The 20,086-nt window shown below is 40.8% G+C and overlaps 1 protein-coding gene across 2 annotated transcripts in view; it reads left to right on the forward strand.

Moving 5' to 3' along the window:
* Positions 1–20,086, forward strand: part of LOC136872076 (inactive pancreatic lipase-related protein 1) — a 344,511-nt gene that overhangs the window by 91,673 nt on the left and 232,752 nt on the right. For both annotated transcript variants that reach the window (XM_067145939.2, XM_067145944.2), the window contains exon 2: positions 15,465–15,724. In XM_067145939.2, coding sequence (XP_067002040.2) covers positions 15,670–15,724 — 55 coding nt within the window. In that variant the 5' untranslated portion in view covers positions 15,465–15,669. The remainder of the gene's footprint in view (positions 1–15,464; positions 15,725–20,086) is intronic.

The raw sequence follows: 20,086 nt of genomic DNA on the forward strand, positions 1-20,086 counted from the left end.
TTAATATTACGATAATTATTATAATTGAGCATTGTTAACTTATAAGACCCCAACAGACAAGCATTGGTTTTGTGTAGAGTTATACATTTGTTCAATTCACGTTGTTTCCTTTCATGATGTACACGCCTATTCTTTGTTACATTATAGAGTATTTCGATATAGCTTAAATTTCTTTACCAATTAAGCTCTTCAATAAAGACATACATAACTGTCCCATGCCAAGATATATTGGTAGAATGAGAGCTGTCAAAATGGTTCATAACCCCTTTGATTTATTATCTTGACATGGATCACCCAAAACATAGGTTAGCTTTGGAGAATACTTCAATAATCAGCATTATTTAATGCAGGGGTCATTACTTTCATATTCCAAGATGTAATTGAAGCATTTAAATAAAGCATCATACATTAAAATTTAAAGTTTTACCACTAGAACAGCTGACATGGAAAAGTGATTTGAAAATTCAAACAAATTCATCTTACGTTAAAATCTTCAAAAAAATAAACTGTAGACTTTTCCAATATATCACCAGCATTTCTCCAGCTCGCCAAAATCCATTTCTCCCTAGTTTTAGCGTCTTTGGAACGTTTATAAACAATTTGTTTGGTATGGTATGCGATGTGCTATTGCACATCGGAACTCTACACCATTTATAAGTTTTCTGCCTCACTGTCTGCGCAGGATTCATTTTAAGTCTAAAATATACCACTCAGATTATTATCCAATGTATAGACCTCGAATTTAACCATACTAGACACTAACGTAAAGTAGAAATACGCGAAGTGTATCCTGCTTCTCACAGTACACTATGTGTTATTTCGTCAACCTGTACGATAACGTCAGGCCAATGAGATCGCGTACTTGCGTGACGTGACATTTTCGTAGATTTTTATCATGTTTGGAGTTATTATTTGTACATTCTGATCACATTTTTGAATTCTGCATGCAATTTTGAATCAGATTAGCATATTTTTAATTAAAACCCCGGATCATGCATGTTCCCTATTCAACACAGGCCGTGCTAGACACCTCTCCCAGCGGACAATCCGTAGGAACATGGGTTCTATGGGGTATGGGAGCCGGCGCCGCACACGGGTGCCACTGTTAACTCAACGTCATCGGGCACAACGACGCGCATTTGTCGCCAGTCACTAGGGATGGACTCTGGAACAATGGCGTAACGTGATATGGTCGGACGAATCACGATTTCAACTGCACCATGCCGATGGGAGGCACCGTGTATGGCGCAGACCACATGAAGCGATGGATCCCGCCTGTCTCGAAGGTGTGGTTCAGAGCGCTGGTGTCTCTGTTGTGGTCTGGGGTGTATTTTCCTGGTATGGAGTTGCCCCCCTAGGTGTTCTGGAAGAGACTTTGAATGGTACGCGGTATGTTGAGCTGCTCGGAGACCATCTCCATCCATTTTTGGCCTTCCAACGCTCAGACGGTTCTGCGGTGTTTCAAGATGATAACGCGCCACCACATTGCTCCCACGTCGCCCGGGAATGGTTCCAGGAACATGCAGCGGAGGTGCACCGACTGCCATGGCCACCCAGGAGTCCAGAAATGAACCACATCGAGCATATCTGGGATGTCCTGGAACGCAGGCTCCGTGCCATGAATCCTGCACCCACGAACAGACCAGCATTGGCGGCCGCTCTGCAAACGATTTGGTGTCAGCTACGTCCAGAGGACTATCAGGGACTTGTCGACTCACTTCCACGGCGTCTCACTGCAGTTCGCGGGGCCAGAGGAGGCCTCACACGCTATTGACGTCCGAAACGGGGGAGGAGCATACGGTCAGCTGTTTCCAATATGGCTGCGAGATAGTGACGGGAAGTAAACATGACAGTGATCGGGTGTGCGTCTGTAGGATTTATTAAGTATTCAGAATGTCTTTGGTGTCGTATGCGCAACTGTTGAGAGTTGTCGGAGATTTCACGCGTCCATTGGTGGAAGGGAAAGAAATATTCAAGCGTAATTACTTGATATGTGTAGGTAAAAAGTTTGAAACCGAAGATGAAACTGGTGTTGTAGCGTTGTCTTTACAATCATCCCACATCGATTCAAAACAGCACAAAGTTAATGTTGTCTTAAACAAGGGGGTAAAAATGTGAAGTGCAACTGTATATGCAAAGCGGGTTTGTCAGAGAAATGTTACCGTTGACACGCTGATTCACCTTAACAGTTAAGCTACTGTAATTTTCCACTATTAGAGGTTATGGAGTAATTTCTTGTTGATTTGGTCCATGCCAAAGCCTTAGCCAGGTGACGGGGGAGTTACCTGTTTTGTAAACTGTAATCTTGGGGAAGAAAGAAAATAATAATTCTACTAAGTAAATTTTGTAAAGCAAATAAATCCTAGGCTTTATACAGGCTTGTGTTGGAACAGCCCACATAAACTTAATGTTATTCCATTTTTACCATCAGCACAAAATTTAGAACTTAGAACCGACAATAATACGTATAAAAATTATAACTACCTACAGAATATGCAGACCAAAGTTGGAAAATTATAATTTAAGAGTACTATAACCTCTACAGTCACAGCTGTTTGGGGTTGCAGAATACTTGGTTTGTCCAATTCTACCAAATAATTAGGTTATGGCTTCTAATTTAAGATGACCGGGCAAGTTGGCCGTGCGGTTAGGATCGTGAAGCTGTGAGCTCGCATCCGGGAGATAGTGGGTTCGAACCCCACTGTCGGCAGCCCTGAAGGTGGTTTTCCGTTTTTCCCATTTTCACACCAGGCAAATGGGCTGTACCTTAATTAAGGCCACGGCCGCTTCCTTCCCATTCCTAGACCGTTCCTTTCCCATCGTCGCCATAACACCTATCTGTGTCGGTGTGACGTAAAACAAATAGCAAAAAAAGTTAATTTATGATGGAAAAATACTACATATTTTCTTTCATTGTTAGAAGTATTTTATAGGCAATTTAAATGCAGCGCTTAATTACTACCAGTTAAAGATATTACTCACATGTAGATAGTTAATTTACTGTCTGCTGTTACACATATGAAGAAGTTTACAAAGAGCGGATTACATTCTATGTGCGGCACAGAAGTATTAGGCTACAAGTTTATCAGTATTTTTGATGTAGCTAAATCTTTGTGAATACAAATTAGAGACAATAAGTATCAATGAGTACAATAAACAGTACCGATACCTACGCTGTGGAAAGAAGTCGTCTTCACAAGAATACAGACTGCACACTGTTATATATCGCGTAACGCGTTTTCGAATTGACAGCGCGGAAAACCATCTTTCTCTCTGAACTTTTTGTACAGAAAAGTAGTGAACAGATTTCGCATCCGTTTTATACGATTTGCAACCGTATACCTCCTCAAATTTGACAATTTTCTTTCTGTTTCCATCACGACGTCAATGCTTCGCCATGTAAATAAATCTCACCAGTCACTATGTTGCAGCTTCAACATTCTACCGCGTGGCTGCGCCATCCAACTTTTCTGACGTCAATAAGGTGACTATCCCATGACATTTGCTAAGTCAGTGTACAAGTGTCTGCTTAAATACCGAAAATGAAGCAGCCTTTCGAATATGTTTAGGAAGAAAGTTATACACAAGTGCTGAGTAGTACCATGCAGATTTGTTGCCATATTTAGTTGAGTTAATTAATTCGGCGTAAATTTTACTGATACCCCTTGTATTGTATGAATGAATGTCAGAATTTGACAAACATAAAGTACTGGAGTGAACCAAATTATTTATCAATTTTTAGACCATCACAGCTGAAGCTTTCTGACGTAAAGCCTCAAGTGGAAGAACATTACACAGTTTGCATAGATAAGCTGTTGGATCCAATAGAGGTAACATAAAAAGTATTTTTAATGCTCTCTGGTGTAGAGTTTCAACTGTCTGAAATAGCTCTTTACTGCAACATGCCCAAATATGTACCATATGACTCTGAATAACAGCGTGATAAATATTCTTTAGTAGAGCGTTAGTAAGTTTGTATTTAAGTCTATTAAGTGCGCCAGTTTCTGGTGTAATCTTATTACATATCGTCTGAACCTGATCACTCCAAGAGAGGAATTCGTCAAGAATTAATCCTAGGAACTTTGTCGCCCCAGCTCTAGGTATTTTGCAGTCATAAATTTTGAGTGTAATTTCCAGTGCGGTTTTGTAGAATCAGTCAAAATAGTTTGTTTTTACTACTTGTACGTAGAGGAACTGTCACCAGGTTGCATCAAGCAGCAGTTTATTGTGTCGATTGTAACTCAGCACAGCTGTAAAAATGCTTGCCCTTGCCGTCTCTCGCAACACCGTGACACGTTCCTTAGAATAATTCCAGTAATTATATCCAGTAAAATATCATATTTTAGTTAGGAAATAATACGTTCTTGTTGTGTAGTGCACCTCAGATGAAATGGATGAAGTGGAAATAGCGTATGGCTTTTAGTGCCGGGAGTGTCCGAGGAAATGTTCGGCTCGCCAGTTACAGGTCTTTTGATATGACACCCTTAGGCGATCTGCGCGTCCTGATGAGGATGAAATGATGATGAAGACGACAGCCCCCGTGCAGGGGAAATTAACCAATAATGGTTCAAATTCCCGACCCTGCCGGGAATCGAACCCGGGACCCCTGTGACCAAAGGCCAGCACGCCAACCATTTAGCCATGGAGCCGGATTATTCAACAACAGTGTACAATGCCAATAAGAAGTAGGTGTAATTTATGATGTTGCTTGTTGTTTAAAGGGGCCCAACATCTAGGTCATCGGCCCCAATAGGTAGAGTAACAATCAGTGAGCTCAGTTTCGAACGAGCTTCCTTTCCATGAAATTAGTAATAGGCTTATCAGTTGTGTGATTGGATATTTAACAAACTTTATTTTAACACATTTAAAATTTAATTTTATTGGTATATATTATTGTAACCGAGGCTTGTCCACTCACTACCGATCTGCATTTAGGGTGGTCGCCCAGGTGGCAGATTCCCTATCTGTTGTTTTCCTAGACTTTTCTTAAATGATTGCAAAGAAATTGGAAATTTATTGAACATCTCGCATGGTAAGTTATTCCAATACCTAAGTCCCCTTCCTATTAACGAATACTTGCCCCAATTCGTTCTCTTGAATTCCAGCTTTGTCATAGTGTGATCTTTCCTACTTTTAAAGACACCACTCATACTTATTCGTCTACGAATGTCGTTCCACGCCATCTCTTCACTGATCATACCACTTAGTCGAGCAGCTCGTCTCCTTTCTCCCAAGTCTTCACCGAGATCAAATCGAGATGCTTTCCTTTGAATTTTTTTTTTTCCAGTTCTGGAATCAAGTAATCCTGGTGAGGGTCCCATACACTAGAACCATACTGTAGTTGGTGTCTTACCAGAGACTTCCAGTATATGTTCCTTAAATCCTTACTATATCTCCTGAATACCCAAATAACCATTATTATTGACAATCCCATTTATGTGATTATCCCAATGAAGTTCTTCCCTTACATTAACACCTAGGTAATTACAATGCTCTCCATAAGGGACTTTCACCCCATCAACGCAGTAATTAAAACTGAGAGGACTTTTCCTATTTGTGAACATTACAACCTGACTTTTAACCCCATTTATCATCACACCATTGCCTACTGTCCATCTCACAATATTACTGGGGTCATTTTGCAATTGCTCACAATCTTTTGACTTATTACTCTATACAGAATAACTTCATCCGTAAATATCCTTATTTCTGATTCCACATCTTTACTCATAAAGACAACTTCTTTGCTTAAAACAAAAACCAATTAAAGTTAAGAACGAACAATTAAGTGGTTCGTGGTTGGAAGCTCAGCAGCGTAGCTGTTAGACCATGGATACTGTCAAATAAAACCTGTTAAACATTACTTGTAATAATCTTACAATAACGAATAATCCATTTGTTCGTATAACTTGGCAGATATATCGCATTAATTCTACCTGCTGCAATTAAATTTATATTAACTTATTCATACGTTTTAATGTTGTATTTGAGGGGACCCGAACGTTTATTGTGGCAGGCGGGGCCGTATAACGTTCGTTACGTCCCTGGGATGTGGCGAGATGACATTATTATTATTATTAATGAAAATGAAAATCCTCAGCCTGTTTCCAGTCATTCGACCGGGTCAGGAATGAAATGAATGTCACCCCCATCTAGTGGCGAGGATAGGAATTGTGCCGGCTGCCGAACCCTGTAGCACTCCTCTGGGCTAATGGTTACTGTCTGACAGATGAAATGAAATTAAATTTGAGAGTGTTGCTGGAATGAAAGATGACAGGTAAAACCGGAGTACCCGGAGAAAAACCTCTCCCGCCTCCACTTTGTCCATCACAAATCTCACATGGAGTGATCGGGATTTGAACCACGGGAGCCAGCGGTGAGACGCCGCTGCGCTGCCGCCTGAGCCACGGAGGCTCACGAAGTTATTATTGTTTTTATTAATGGTGAAGTTAGGGCTACTGGCCCTCTTTTACACTTAATGATTGTGGTATATCGTAAACAAAAAAAACTTAATTACGACAATGATGTTATATTCAAATACAACTTAATTTAACTACTGTCTTTCTTTCTTCTTTCTCAAACGGTTTACCGTCCAGAGTTGGTTATTTCCTCGGACACTGCGAGGGATCCCACCTCTACCGCCCCAAGGGCAGTGTCCTGGAGCTTCAGACTATTGAATAATCAGGATGATTACCTCGTTGTACTTCCTCTTAAAACAAAAATCACCACCACCAAATCATTGAATAATCACACTATTCATACATACCGGGAACCATAATAATCACAGCATTTTTGCTATGGAGAGCACTTTGATTTAAACACGTTGGTCTCCCAACTCCTTGCTTACGTCAGCTTTGGAATAAAAGCTTTGTTTATAAATACTTCTTCCGCCACGATGACTTCATAAGTCAACAGTCTTAAATCAAAAAGTGGGATTTTATAACGTTTATTTCGAATTTCATGGGTTTTACTTCGATTATACTGCTTCACGGCAAGAATAAAATTGTCTTTCAGGTAATAAAATACTGTTATTATGCAAATATGTAGAATTTAGTTGTGCTAGTAATGTTATTGCTTACGGGTGATAATGTAACCTCTTCAGAATCAATGTAGTTCAATGATTACACAATAACTTTTCACAATAAACCATTTCTTTCTTCAGCCAAGTTAAAAATCATACATTTTCTTGAGTTCTATGTCAGAATTTTGTCCAGTTCAACGCATGTTATACAGATATCAACCTAGATGTTAGAAGAGGAGGTTATGTCTTATGGGTTAATTTCACCTACCATGATTATACAGTAAAGAACATTTCAGAAATTCATCGAAATGGTATTCTTTAAAATTCAGAATGTATTGATAAGATCCTGCAAGCAGATTTTACTCCCGATTGGTATAGACAAATAAGTAGACATTATTCTGTTTATTGGTGCTCCTGTTCAACTTCTCTCAACTTAGAAGTACATTAGTTGCTTGTAAATAGCTGCCGTTCTGATCAAGACCAGCAAAGTAACCATTTGATTGACTTTACAGTAATGAAATTAAAAATTGAGTATATAAAGTATATATATTTAAATATTAATGCACTGATTTGAATTCAAATTTGAATAGTGTAGAATCATAATTAAACGTTAACACAGTTTCCGAAGTGGAGCTCATACAATTTTAGTAAATAGGCTTATTTATGTTAATGATACATTTTGCGACGAAATTTGAAAAGTGGTAATGAATGGAACGGTGTCCACTCAGCCTCCAGAGGCCAACTAAGTAGAGGGGGGTTCGATTCCGCCTCAACCATCCTCGAAGGGATTTTTCATGGTTTCCCACTTCTTCTCCAGCAAATACCGATATAGTACCTAACTTAAGGCTACAGCCGCTTCCTTCCCTTTTCCTTGTCCATCCCTTCCAATTTTTTCATCCCCCAACAAGGCCTCTGTCCAGCAAAGAAGGTGAGGCCGCCTGGGCGAGATACCGGTCCTTCACCCTAGTTGTATCCCCGACCAAAATCTCGCACGCTCCAAGACACTGCCAGTAAATTTACCGACACGGGGCTGACGTATTTGAGCACCTTCAAATACCACCGGACTGAGCCAGGATCGAACATACAAGTTAGAGTCAGAAGGCCAGCGCCAGTGTAAGTCACTCGGCCCGGCAATAACGCGTGATGCGTCGGTCTATTAAAGGCATGCAGATACAGCGGTACCACGTGTGAATCCTTGGGTGAATGGTCAGCGTAGTGCCCTTACGTTAAGAGGGTCCCGGGTTCGATTTCCGGCCGAATCGGGGATTTTAATCGCTTCAGATTCATTTTTCTGGCTCGGGGACTGGGTCTTTGTGCCGGTCTCAACACTCTCCTCTTCATATTCAGGCAACACACTACGCTACTAACCAAAGCAGAAACACGCAATAGTGACTACATCTCTCCGTATGGGGTTGGCGTCAGGTAGGACATCCAGCCGTAAAATAGAGCTAAATCAACAGGTGCAATGTAGTTCGCACCCGCAACCCCAAAAGCGGTAGAAGGAGAAGAAGAAGATACAGTGATACCACGTGGTCAACATCCTCAGACGTATTACTTTTCTTTCTTGTCTATATCGGCTGCTCAATATCTATCAGAGGAACCCGAGCTAATCGCTTCTGACTTATTATATTACATATTAGACTAATCCTGTCTGTCTCCGTGGAACGCAGTAAAATTATATAAGAAACCACTGAGAGCCTTTCATTAAGTTAGTTTCATGTTAAATGCTATTGCACAATATTTACTAACATCAGTGACGTCATGTCGTGTATTTGTAAGTCCTTCAGAGTCATCTTGTCCTTCCTTTAATTATGTACTTACGTAAACCTCTGCCGAAACGGTAGCAATCACCTTGTTTACAAATTGCTTCCAATTTTACAATCTCTGTGGATCGTCATTTCCGTTTCATGTTAACAGTAAAATAGCAGCGCGAGGTGTTTCTCAACAGGAATCCATCCGGTGTCAGTTATGGAACACGTTCAATAATATGGCTGCCTGATATTCGTCCATAGGATGTGATTTCTTTCCTTTAATCAGAAAACAGAATTTACTAGTGATGACTCTCGCCGAACCACGTTAACAGGCAGTCCGTGAATGCTCGCCGCCCGTAGCGCTGCTGTCGCTACGAAGCAAGGAGGCGCGCGTTTTGTTTGTTTAAAGCGGTTGTGTCTGTGCAAGTCTGCTCGGTTGGCCGTTCAGAGTGCATAGCTGTTGGACCACGGACAGCTGTGGCCACTTATGGGCCGAGACCCTCTCTGCATCTACCGACCAAAATTATTTTTGTATTTCTCCTTATAGGAAGTATAAAGAAAGCAAACTATTGACTGAATGATTTGCTTTCAGATAGTGACCTATAGTCATCATTACAACTTGATACTGGCGTATGAGTTCCATCAGTAAGATTCTATTCGAGAACTTCTCGTTCTTCGGTCTGAGAGAAGCATTCGAATACATCTTAGGTAAAAACTCGTATGATGTGCATTACCGTTGCCTACGCTACGAAATAGAAGACCTGGACAAGCGGACACATTTCTGGGCGAACAAAGTAGTTCAGGCAATGGCCACTTGGATCGCGTTTATGTTCTGTTGTTCTCATGTTCTGTCTATATCCTTATATTCAAGATTCACACAATAACGTGAAATAATACTTTTTTTATTATCATTATTCCCGGTGTGAATCAGATATACATATATAAAACAACTTAGAACACACTACACTTCATAGATTTCTTTAATTTTGCACGTGTTTATCACACAAGAATAAAGAATAGGAAAATAGGTCTAAATAGAAGTACTCGCCCGATTTTTACCTATTTCTATAATTTCAACACTTTTCTGCTCAAAGGATTGCTCTTGAATTTGTTTAATAAATCACAGTCATTAGTCACTTTCTCTGCATTATTATCAAGAACAGGCCTTAAAAATTGTGTAAGTATAACGCACAGGGATGTGTGCTTGATCACAGTCGCGGCATGAAACGTCTCTTTAAAATTTGGAGCGGTAAGGAATTTCAGATTTCGGACAAGTTTACATTTTCCGAGATATCATAACGCCCGCGTTGTAAATATTAATACATTTATAAGAAGCAAAATTCCCCTCACAGTACTTACACTGTAATCTGATTCGACCAAGTGCAAGCTACATATTCTGGAATTATCATTAGGAGCCCAAAGAGATCCTTTTCTGCTGCCCTGTCGAGAAATAGCAAGCCTCTGGTTCTCCCATAAACTCGGATCTTTAGGAAAAAGGTGAAAATTTATATTTCTTCGAGTGTCAGACGTGCAGTTAGGCACGCAATAATAAACCATCTTAACCTACAGAATGGAAAGAGAAACTTGACGGTAATTGGCCCCAGCATCTCTGAACTTTGGAGCGTGTGTTGGTGACCACGGGGCCCTTAGCTGAATCCTGGCATTTCTTCCACTTACTTGTGCCAGGCTCCTCACTTTCATCTATCCTATCTGACCTTCCTTGGTCAACTCTAGTTCTTTTCCCACCCCGACGCTATTAGGTTTCCGAGGGCTAGGGAGTCTTTCATTTACACGCCCTTCGTGGCCCCTGTCTTCCTTTGGCCGATACTTTCATTTTTCGAAGTGTGTCCCAGTTTTTCTCTCTGATTAGTGTTTTATATAAAGGATCCTCTTAAAACAATAATCACCACCACCACCTTGACAGTAATTTGGAAGCACATAACTAAACAAATGTTAAATGTATCTCAGCAACCATCCATATACCGTATTGCAAATCGTGAGACCAAATAAATTAAAAAACGACAAAACTCTTCATATTTCCTCATAAAATTAAGTTTAATATGTTATTTCTTCTCAGAAAACATATTGCAGTAACACACGTAATCATAGAATTCGCGCCAAACAACAGAACATAAACGCGAACCTAGCGGTGGAAAAGAGAAAAACTATTACCCCGCTTTTAATGCAAGAAATTGGCTCTCTATCCAGGCCTTCTAGTGTCTAGTAGGGTTTGGCACAACGAGCTAGCCTAGCTCGTTGGTTTGGCATTAATCTTTGTTGGGCCCACGAGAGTTGAAGTCTGACGTTTAGCGCCACCGGCGAGAAAAAGTTGACTAACGCTGCTCGAAAATGGTCTGTTGTTATGGCAACGATAACAGAGATGCCACATTTCAGAACGCTATCGTCACGTGGGTTGGCTTGGTCTCAGTCGCTTTTGTGATATCATTGAGTAGTACTGTGTTAGCTGTGTTAATTGTTGCTGGTTTACGTAATAAATTAACTGTTTGTTTCATGAATATTATTCTCGTTGCTAGTTGTACAGTTCTATTCTCTATCTGACATGTGCATTTGTTGAGGATATTGTCATTGTGAATATGAAATATCATATTTATCGGCAAAGACGTGTTTTGTCTTAAATGCCGGAATTATTATCACGAGCTTGGGAATGGGTCAAAGTTTATTGAATTGCATTAGGCCAACATAGTTGATTAAATTTTCAGCCTGTATGAAAGAGTGATATGCCGCAAATTGAGGTAACTATGACAACGCCGCGTATTTCATAGTTACTGCTTTCGCCGCTCAAATGTCAGACTTCTACTCTCGTGGGCCCTACCAGCCCCATCATGAATACCACGGCCGACTGGATCGCTCGCTGCGCTCCTTCGACGCATCAAGTCGGTCGTGATGAATACAGAGGTAGTTCTGAGTTACGACCAGAGAAGGCGCTACTATCTACACTGTTCTCGGATTCTGCATAAAAAGATACCAAATGTGGTCTCGCTTTGGGATTATCATTAGTGAATACCTCGAGCGGAAGTATTCGAATACTTTTATCAGGACTCGAGATACCTGGAGAACTTGTAAGAATCGAATTCTTCGACATTTTGGTCTCGAATACTCCCATCACTATTTGAAGGCATTCCCTGATAATTTTCGGTAATATAAAAATGCGAAGAAACATCTCGTGTTGTCTCATGTGAGAGGAGAAGTAGGACACATCCTTTGGCATACAAATAACTCCCACTTGTGAATATGTTTTCAACTTCCTAGTTGCTAATCGTGTTATGAAAGAGTCGAATGAAAAACGTTTTTCTCTGCAAAACAATTCAGAGGAGGCAAAGGCCAGTCCATTTTCAGCTCTAATATTCTGCAAGAATACAGAAAATCATCCAACTTCCTCATTTAGGCATCAAATGTTTTACCATATACGGATAAATATTGTGAGGAATCTTAATGTACCAGGAGCATTGTGGGGAGAAATATTTCAAGATTACCTGAATAGGTTACGTATAATTACTGTTTCTAGTGGATTAGGTTGCTGTAGTAAACATTCTCAGGACTTCGTTCCAAAATTAATTTTCCGCTACATAAGATGCCGAATAATTTCCGAATAATAGAAGTAAGGAAAGGAATGCAAGCTTGTACGACTGCAAAAGGAAATGAAACCCCATTTCTCTTTCCGAAAATCATATGGTCATAAATATTTCTCTCGGTCATGGCCATCCATCAACCGATGCTAATTTTAAATGACCACCAGTCATAAGACATAACCTGCACGGCTTCTAGGTAACAATGTCTGGCGATCCACCCATACCTTACATCACAGCCTGCACGGTTGCTAGGTTACACTCCCGTCGCACACTTTGTGACGGTTTCATAACGCAGACCTTCAGATGACCCCAAGCCATAAGACATATTTATGCCCATATCAAAGATGTCGAGTTTACTGATTGTTGTGGACAAGTATCGGCAAGATTCAAGATTATGTCAATACATTAATTAAGTACTTTGTAGGAATTAAAAGTGTATGACGTTTTTATAACAATTATACGGCCACCTGTAGAGGTACGTTTATTGTGTAGCATGTACACTAAACGCAGTTAACATTTTTCAAAGGTTATACTAATTATTGCAACTGAGTTTGATATGTAGTCAGTTTTGTAGAGAATTACTGACATTTCACTTAGTTCAACAGGACGCATGAACGTTTGAGTTATTCACAAAATTTCTGATGAATTAATTTCTGAAGTAATATCGTTAAATGGTTAGTAACTGTAAAATATTTCCTCTGCATTTTTCACCGAATTTTTCAGAATGGACGAGCTTCCTATCTTATTCAGCATCAAATACATATCGTAAATAATCATGATCTCAACTGGGTCAATAAATAGAGTGTACAATCCTGAACCACCACTGTTTAAGTCGTTTACTTAAACGCGTCCGCCTCTGTGGTGTAGTGGTTAGTGAAATTAGCTAGCACCCCCGGATGCACGGGTTCGATTCCCGGCTCTGCCACGAAATTTGAAACGTGGTACGTGGACTGGAATACGGTCTACTTACCTTCGGCAGGCCATCTTCGAAGTGTTATTCCGTGGTTTCCCACTTCTCCTCCAGGCAAATGCAGAGATGGTATCAAACTTCAGGCCACGGCCGCTTCCTTCCCCCTTCCTCGTCTATCCCTTCCAGTCTTCCCATCCCAACAAGGCCTCTTTTCAGCATAGCAGGTGAGGCCGCCTGGGCGAGGTGCTGGTCTTCCCTCGCACTTGTATCCCCCGACCAAATGTCTCACGCTCCAGGACACTGTCCTTGAGGCTATAGAGGTGGGATTCCTCGTTGAGACCGGGGAGAAACTAGGCCTGGAGAGTAAACGGTAAATAAATAAATAAATAAATAAATAAATAAATAAATAAATAAATAAATAAATAAATGATTTCAACGTGAAATTCCAAATTGAATCACTTCACATCCCATAAAAAAAAAAAAATAAACACACGTGTTCACAGTCAGTTGTTCCCTAATGAGTTAAATTTGCGCATGTAGTGAAGGAACATATCAAACATCTTCAGTTATCACACTGCTTTTATTTATATTCGTCCTGCTTTATAATCGGTATAAATAAAATTATAATTTGTCCATACATTTCAAATTATTGCTTCATTTTTTTCAGTTTATATACCGAGTGGCCCAAAAAAGTATACACATTTCAGCATGAAATAAGTATGCGCATTATCGGCAAAAAGTTTGTATTACTAGACTTATGTAGATATTCGAGGTATGTCTGGCTACTGCAATCACTTCAGATGCTCAAAATGTTTTTCTCAGCTGTAAAAATAAACGTAAATGGGTCACAATTTTGAGTCGAGTGACTCGTCTACTTAAAAAAAATGGCTTTCTTTCGTATCTACCATGCAGGCAGATAAAACTTTGAATTGCTTATATTATTAATTGACTTGCATTCGGGAGATAGTGGGTTCAACCCTACTATTGGCAGCCCTGAAGAAGGTTTTTTCCGTGCTTTCCCATTTTCACACAAGGCAGATGCTGGGGCTGTACCTTAGTTAAGGCCACGGCCGCCTCCTTCTCACTCCTAGCCCTTTCCTATCCCATCATCGCCATTAGACGTATCTATGTCGGTGCGACGTAATGCAAATTAGGTATAAAAATGTTAAAAAAATCACCACTGGTTTCATATTCAAGCCACTTTTGGGAAGGATATTTTGTAGCCTTATGCCCATTAGAAAAACAGAAAGTAATCAACTCCTCTGCCTTAAAAGTAATTTCCAAGATACGGTAAAATAAAAGCAGTTTGACCATCCAGTACAGTAGGATGATTCGTTCTGAACCATTTCAAGAGGTTTTAAGTTTAGTCTCCTGGCTTGTACCCCACACTAATTCCCCCTGTGGGTGGGGGCGGTAAAATAACACCCACGGTATCCCCTGCCTGTCGTAAGAGGTGATATAAATTGGCCCCAGTGGCTCTTAACTTGGGAGCGTGGTTTGGCGACCATGGGGCCCTCAGCTGAGTCTTTACAATGCTTCCACTTGTGTCAGGCTCCTCACTTTCATCTATCCTATCCGACCTCCCTTGCTCAATTCTTGCTCATTTCCGACCTCGAAGGTATTAGAGCAGTCGAGCCCTAGGGACCGGGCGAGTTGGCCGTGCGGTTAGAGGCGCACGGCTGTGAGCTCGCATCCTGGAGATAGTGGTTTCGAGCCTCACTGTCGGCAGCCCTGAAGATGGTTTTCCGTGGTTTTCCATTTTCACACCAGGAAAATTCTGGGGCTGTACCTTAATTGAGGCCACGGCCGCTTCCTTCCCATTCCCAGGACTTTCCTGTCCCATCGTCGCCATAAGACGTACCTGTGTCGGTGCGACGTAAAGCAAATAGCGAGCCCTAGGGCGTCTTTCATTTTCACGCCCTTCGTGACCCTTATCTTTCTTTGACCGATATCTTCATTTTTCGAAGTGTCGGACCCCTTAATTTTTTCCCCGTCTGATTAGTGTTATATAGAGTATGGTTGCCTAGTTGTACTTCCTCTTAAAACAATAATCACCACCACCACCACCGCCACTCCCACATCAATTATAAACCCTACTAATAATAATTTAGACGAGTTATTTCCTGAATGCCTTTGTACTTCACTTATGCAAGATATCCATTCATATTTTGCTTCACTTCTATTTGTTGCAGATGTTCCTCCACGCCATTTCATCACCGTGCAGTATTTAGTAACACCTGTGTTGTTGCAAGATAGGAGTGAACGTGTTTTATGAAGTGTAAACGAAGTATGTAGCAGTGTGTATGTGTATTTGGCGATTATACACCAGACCAAGAAACGTTTCGAGTGCTATGACATCACATGTGAGTGCGTGAAAGTGTTTCTTCGTCCACAGCCATGGCCACCGTCGCGCGGGTGTGTAGTGTGTTGACCTTGCTGCTGCTAGTTCAAGGTAAGTAGTACTCACCTGGTCCACTGCACTTGACCTGCGCTGCTAGTTTCACACTTGGCTCGGCTTTTGTTTCATGCTTATGTAATAACGGCTGCTCGTCAACCTGAAAGAAAGAGTCAGCATATTAGAATGTCATATCACTCAAAGTGAATTGCAAACAGGATTTATAACGCCATTTGTTTTATATCCCACTACTTTTACCGCTTTCGGAGACGCCGAGGTGCCGGAATTTTGTTTCGCAGGAGTTGTTTTACGTGTCAATGAATCTACTGACACGAGCCGACGTATTTCAGCATCTTCAAATACCACCGGACTAAGCCTTGCCCCTGTTCATATTTTGTTTTCTCAAAGTTTGTTTTTGTGATTTTACTCACTAAAGGGCTAGGAGTGGGAAGGAAGTGGCCGTGCCTTATTTAAGGTACAGCCCCAGCATTTGCCTTGTATGAAAATAGGAAGGTGCACCTCTTTGGTGTAGTGGTTAATGTAATTCGCTTCCATCCCCGGAGGTCCGGGTCCGACTCCCGGCTCTGCCACGAAATTTAAAAAGTGGTACGACGGTTGGAACGGGGTCCACTCAGCCTCGGAAGGTCAGCTGAGTAGACGGGGTTTCGATTCCCATCCTCGAAGTTGTTTTCCGTGGTTTCCCACTTCTCCTCCAGGCAAATGCCGGGATGGTACCTAAGTTAATGCCACGGTCGCTTCCTTCCCTCTTCCTTGTCCAACCCTTCCGATCTTCCCATCTCCCCACCATAAGGCTCCTGTTCAGCATAGCAGGTGAGGTCGCCTGGGCGAGGTACTAATCATCCTTCTCAGTTGTATCCCCCGACCGAAAGTCTCACGCTCGTGGACACTGCCCTTGAGGCGGTAGAGGTGGGATCGTTCGCCGAGTCCGAGGGGAAAACCAACCCTGGAGGGTAAACGGATTAAGAAGGAAAGTGAAAATAGGAAACCACGGAAAATCATCTTCGGGGCTGCCGACAGTTAGGTTCGAACCCACTATCTCCTGAATGCACGCTCAGTGCTGCGCGGTCCTAACCGCACGGTCATCTCGCTCGGTTTGTTTTAATTTAGTGAATGTTGAGAACCCTGAAGTAGGCACGAGGGACACGGATGACATCCACTTTTCTTTATTCCTTTGCTGGTTCATTTACTCCAGGCTCGCCTGTATTTCATTATTATTGTGCTTCTCTGTAGGTTAAGCCAACGGCCGTAGCCGTGTTGAAAACACCGGATCCCGTGAGATCTCCGAAGTTAAGCAACATTGGGCGTGGTCACGAGTTGGATGGGTTGCCACGCGCTGTTGGTGGTGGTAAGGGAATGGAGGAGCGGAAAGGAACTGGCCACCCTACCGCACGTAAACTCCGGCTCAGGAACACCTCTGCGGAGGTTCGGACCTGCCGTCGGGCAGAATAACCCTTACCTACCTGTAGGTTAACATAAGACACCTCAAAGGGCTGCTTATAAGTGAATGGGATGGGACTGAGTTAGTTGGCCGTGCTGTTAGTGGGGCATTCGCTAGATAGTGGGTTCCAAGCTCACTGCCGGCAGCTCTGAAGATGGTTTTCCGCGGTTTCCCATTTGCACACCAGGCAAATGCTAGGGCTGTACCTTAATTAACCTTCCCACTTCTAGCACCTTCCTGTCCCATCGTCTCTATAAGACGATCTGTGTCAGTGCGACATAAAGCCAACTGTAAAAAAAATGTGGTGTGGGATGGGAAGTGGAGGAGGAAGTTTTCATTTTTCTTTCTATAATGCAGTGTTTATTTTTCAAGTTGCTGATCACTTCATATTTCTTTTATGGTTTTATCCATTGTGTTTCATGTTGTGATTTCCTTTGTATTCAAATCACTAATATCGAACCTGTAAAATATGTAACAACGATAGGACAAAATATCGCAATTCAGCACTTCACTCCACGCGGACTTGACAAGGAAATGTCATCCAGCATTCTCAGGTTTTCATTGGATACCACACGACTCTCGTTGGTGCGGATTGAGTAAAAAGAACATTCCCCCTAGTAATTGGTGCGGCACAAGGCAAGGAACATCAACGACGCACCGCATGGTAACTTTTAGAGAAGGCATCAATAATATTTGATAATTATACTCTTCATTGTTGCATTCGTATGAGAACCAGAAGACGCTGAACTTCGCTGGGTGACGGGTATACACCTATTCGTACAACTTTCTATTTACGGTAAAATGTATTCTTATTTCACTTGATATCTTTAACTAATCTATGGGAATGCTGACATATGCACCTTAATTTCGTTAATATAAGCGTTATTTGATTATTTTCTTTTGTAACCATAGGCTTGCATATTCTTGCACCTGGCATCGTTAATTTCTATCATGTCAGCACCTACTAAGAAGTACTTAATCATAAGTACTTGGCTAAATGAATCATCTGGTGGTGAGGACGAAATTCCCATTCAGGATGAAAAATACAGCAGTGAAGAGGAAGATACATATTGTTCATGACCATGAAACGGAATCTGAGCATGCAGGGCAGGAAGAGAATGAAGAAGACCCGTCAGATGAAAGGAGGCAGTATAAATCACCGAGATTTTATATAGGAAAGAATGGAGAAAACTGGAGATAGAAAACACTGAACCTCCATATTCGAAACCGTAGACACATTAACCAGGCGCAAAGGGTAGGGCTTAAGATAAATTTGATTTTTTTAAATTAGTTCTTTCGTATGCGAAACTGTAAGTACTTCCCTTGTTTTAAAGTATTCGTAAGTATCCAGTAAAGAGTTTATCCATCAAAAAACTTATAAATATAATTATTTCTTTACTAAATAACATGAACTCTGTCCCCAAACCGAAAAGCACGCTGCTGCTCTAGAGTCAAGATCAACTGTGTTTTTTGCTATTAGCAGCTTGAGTAATGTTGGTCATTCATTTGTCTACAGAACATTAGCCAGAGCGCCGATTTAAGGGGAGACCAACACAATTGACCTCATATGGGTAGTGGCATTAGAATACATTCACAGGATCATAGTCGGCAACTCGCTTTCAGACTGGGCGGGTACCACGACAGGTTAAGAGATAATAATAACAATAATAAATTGAAGCAGGGAGATAAAAAACCCACTAACTCCAATGTTTGGCGAAATTGAGTTATGGGCAGGATGGGGCTTCTTAGTGTGTTCCGCATCAATGGAAGACAAGAATGCCGTAATTCCGTCATTCATCTGCATACAGGAGGTGCTTTAAAAACCCACGGAAAGCAAAACACCTCTTATTCCATGGAATTAGAGAGTTTTTGCATTCCATGCTTTATTTACAGGTAGATGGATATGATGTTGTACAGGTTAAACAAACTATGATATATGACTACCCTCAATATTTCTCTAAAATATTCAAGGGAAACCCAAGTACTAAAGAAACTAAACATAGTCCAACCGAGAAGTTCCTCATATTAGAAACTAACGTGATACGATAATCAGCATCCCACAAAAATGGAATCCATGTGAGTAAAACTATGAAAGGTACAATATGGAGTCGATTTAACATCCAGAGACCCAATACAACTGCATCTTTTCCCACTCAACAAAAGTACAACTCACCCTTGCCACTGAAAAGAGAAAAGCAAAAGTACTTGCAAAATTTAATGAAGTTCATTTCTGAGGAAAGTAGGATGTATTACAAAACACTGTTTGCCGCCAGTAATAATGCTGTTTCACAGACTGAACAAGAGAGTTAAAGTGAAACAGAATACCTGTAATGAAAGTCTTAAGCTTATTTGTCGTTTTATTTATGTATTTTAGTATGATTTAGATTCAAGTATTTAATACATTTCAGGCTCACGCTGTACCTTTGAAATTTAAAAATGTAACAGTGCTAATTTTTATAATAAACTTTCATATTCTATCGTCTCATATGGTAGTTATGACATACTGGTACGTTTTCTGTCACATTTTTTTTATACTTTCATTATTTCATACACTCCGGAGGTCAAAAAACCCCTAACTCCACCACTATTTAATTCTAATTATAGCATTTAATAATATCAACACTTAGGTTATGAAGCATTTAATTGATAAAGAATATACTTTTACGTAATATGAGCACATAAACACATTAGATTTAAAACCAGTGAAAGGAATAATCAGTTTTTTCTCTCAACTGTAAAATTAGGTTTACTGGAGTTAGTGGGTTTTTGATTGCCCTGCTTCAATTATACTCAGAAAATTAAAGTTGTAAATAAATTTAAATATCTTGGTGAAATTGTCCCTTGGAATGCTAATGAAAAAGCATCCATAGATAACAGAACTCTAAAATTCAGACGAGCACAACAAATTACATGGCAGAGTTACAAAAAAAAAGTCTCTTTAAATTAATGCTAAATTTCGC

Source organism: Anabrus simplex, chromosome 1 (assembly GCF_040414725.1).
Source record: "Anabrus simplex isolate iqAnaSimp1 chromosome 1, ASM4041472v1, whole genome shotgun sequence".
NCBI classification, from domain to species: domain Eukaryota; kingdom Metazoa; phylum Arthropoda; class Insecta; order Orthoptera; family Tettigoniidae; genus Anabrus; species Anabrus simplex.